The sequence below is a fragment of the Chanos chanos genome, chromosome 11 (genome assembly GCF_902362185.1).
Source record: "Chanos chanos chromosome 11, fChaCha1.1, whole genome shotgun sequence".
In the NCBI taxonomy this organism is placed as follows: Eukaryota; Metazoa; Chordata; class Actinopteri; order Gonorynchiformes; family Chanidae; genus Chanos; species Chanos chanos.
The window spans coordinates 18,026,224-18,029,238 of NC_044505.1; the positions used below are offsets into that span (position 1 = coordinate 18,026,224).

General features: G+C 40.7%; 1 protein-coding gene across 1 annotated transcript; it reads right to left on the reverse strand.

The window, feature by feature from the left end:
- Positions 1 to 453: 453 nt before the first annotated feature.
- LOC115823755 (C-type lectin domain family 4 member F-like) lies at positions 454 to 2,481 on the reverse strand. The gene is made up of 4 exons (XM_030787784.1): positions 2,379 to 2,481; positions 1,237 to 1,382; positions 724 to 821; positions 454 to 613 (listed from the first exon to the last, which is right to left on the reverse strand). The coding sequence occupies exons 1-4, from the start codon at positions 2,479 to 2,481 to the stop codon at positions 454 to 456; spliced, it is 507 nt and encodes a 168-aa protein (XP_030643644.1).
- Positions 2,482 to 3,015: the final 534 nt, after the last annotated feature.

Below are 3,015 nucleotides of genomic sequence, written 5' to 3' on the forward strand. Positions count from 1 at the left end.
ATCTCTAGCCTGTACAGTGATGGCATGTATATCATACAGTCAGAGATAATGTTTTCTTATCTAGTGCACATTTTAAAAAAGGACAGACAGTCATATGGACAAAAAGCTTTTCTACAAGCAACCGTAGGCTACAGCAAAGTGAACGGTGTTGCACTATTTTGTTTTTGGGTTGTTTGCCCAAACATTAGCATAATCCATTGTTTGCAAGGTACAGCCTATTGTAGCTTAGGCTAATAGCATCTGGGTCTATGCTACTAAATAAACAGACAAATTATTCCAAACGAAGGTCTTTATTGTTGAAATGCAGCAAAACAAGATACCCTCCATTAACGACATGAACTCTGTATCTCTCTCTCTCTCTCTCTCTCTCGCTCTCATGAAACATACAGTCCAACGTTGTGTCAAAATCCGAATAAACAAACAGAACTGATACATGTAAGAAAGGAGCCATTATCATTGGGATGTCAGCGGGATTCTCTTCTCACAGACCCAGGAGTAAGCATTAGAGCAAAATACATCATCCCAGGATTTCAAACTGTCATGTACCTCAGTACTAACAACACAGTCCTCTTCTCCATTGTAACTTCTACTGGGCTGACCTCTAGTCCAGTACCTGAAATAACACAGAGAATCAGTCTCTTTAATGCATTTCTCATACAGACCAATGGACTGAGAGATAAGAGTCAATAACTGTCTCATGAATTAAATTCAGTGATCTCTTACCCAGTGCTCAGTGCTGTACCATCCACCCATTTCCACACCCCCTCTGTGTTAGTCAGACCAATCCAAACATTGCCATTAACCGATCTCAATATAAACTCCTAAAAAGGGAAAAATAAAAAGATGCAGATCATCAGTTAAACCCCAAATACACTGCAGTCTGTCTACAGCATCTGACCAGAGCACTGTGACTTCCTGTAACACGTGTAAACATAATCACGCTTGTTTGGGCACACACACACCATATTCACATATACATAATCACCACAATCTCACATATACATCATTAGTGCACATGTGAACACATAAACACATTCACACACTCACACACACACACACACACACACACACACACACACACACACACACACACACTAAACACACTGTAGTCTTTATTAGCAAGTCTGGTTAATAGCATCTGCTACTGCAGTTTGTACTGTTGAAAAATTGACTTTGCTTAGAATTTCAAATTTTATCTAGAATGTATCTTCAAACTTCTCACTTTCCCTCTCTCACCTGTTCCTCTTCACTGTTTATGATGACCAGGTCTGCTCCTCTGTCTGTACAGTCCTGTCTGCTCCCACTCCAGCTCTTCTTTGCAGTAGAAATGTAGTACACACTGTGACTGAAATATCTCCAACCTTTTGAAACACAACGGTCAGACCAGAAAGAGATATGAGATACATAAGATCTCTCTCTCTCTCTCTCTCTCTCTCTCTCTCTCTCTCTCTCTCTCTCTCTCTCTCTCTCTCTCTCTCTCTCTCTCTCACACACACACACACACACACACCACAAATGAGTGTCAATATGATACACACATTCGTTTCCTCTTGATGGTTTTTAAACTCGGTACAGCTACTGAATAACATCGATAAACACTGAGAACATATTGTTTAACAGAGGAGACAAAGTAAATTACTCAGTTATTTACACCCGGAGTGCCACAGTTACTAACAAGAGGAAGTAGTTTGACACACACACACACACACAAACACACGCACACACAAATGCACTGACAACACTGCAGCTGAAACTGAATTAAAGAGGAAACACACAACAGCTGTAACTGAAGAGTAGAGTGCTCTTTGAAAGAAAAGATTAATTTGTTCACTCACCCACTGTAGACAGTGCATACTCAGACTCTTCTTTCTCTCTCTGTAACTGGACTTTCTCTTTCTGTAACTGGTCTAGTGTCGCAGTCAAGTTATTGTGCTTGGATTTGAACTGATCGCTCTCTCTGGTCAAATTATCGAAGCTGATTTTTAACTGGTTGTTCTCCATGGTCACGTTCTCGAAACTACTTTCTGACGGATGTTTCTCTTTAGTTAGGTTGTTGTAATTGGCTTGTAACCATTCTATTGCTAATGATAGGTTATTATAACTGGTTTGTAACTGAGTTCTCTCTGCAGTGTACCAGACACACAGCACTATGATGACAGCCAGCAGGAGAACACACAGCAGCCCCAGACACACTGCAGCCAGTCTGTAGCGTCTGTCACTTCCTGAGTGGGCAAACAGACATAAAGAAACTCAACAGTTCAGAAAGTTCGCTCTCACCCTCTCTATCTCCCCTTCTTGCTGTCTTTTCGCTCTGCTTTTTGTACACATATACTCATTTATATTTATATTTATACTCATAAGTTAAATGGTCCCAGTACCTGGATGTAGCTCCGCTGGGTTTCTCTTAGTGGAGGCATTGTTTGTCTCTGTGCTGGGATCTGGGGCACTAACAGCATCCGCACTCTCATAAATCTCCACCATCATCTCCACTCTCTCTCCTCTGTCCACATCACCTCTCTCAGTACTTTTTAAATTGTCATAAATACACACAGACATCTCCATTCTCTAACACACACTGTTATACCGAGTTAACACTGCAGTGTCTGTCTCAGTGGACTGTGTGTGCCCGGACTTCTGTTCTTAGTGCAGCTCTCTCTACGTGTGGTGAGGGGCACATTAACCACAGGAAGTCTCAGGAGTCAGTCTTCTCAGAGTTGACTGAGTGTTGAGAGTAAAGCGGTCATTTTTTCCCCCCATAGAAGATCTTTTAAAGCAACGAGCTCAGTTTAGTATGATCAGATACATGTAAATATTGAGGCAAGAGAAAAAAAAAAAAAAAAACAAATACAAAGAGACAAAGAAACAAAGAAGAAAAGAAGACAAGTAATATATTTCACCAAAGTTCTCAATATGTAAATCTGCTTGTCATAGATGCAGTATGTCATATCATTGATATAGAGCATAACTGCAGACTGACCAATGATCAGTACTGACGTCAGTAACTTTCAACTCATC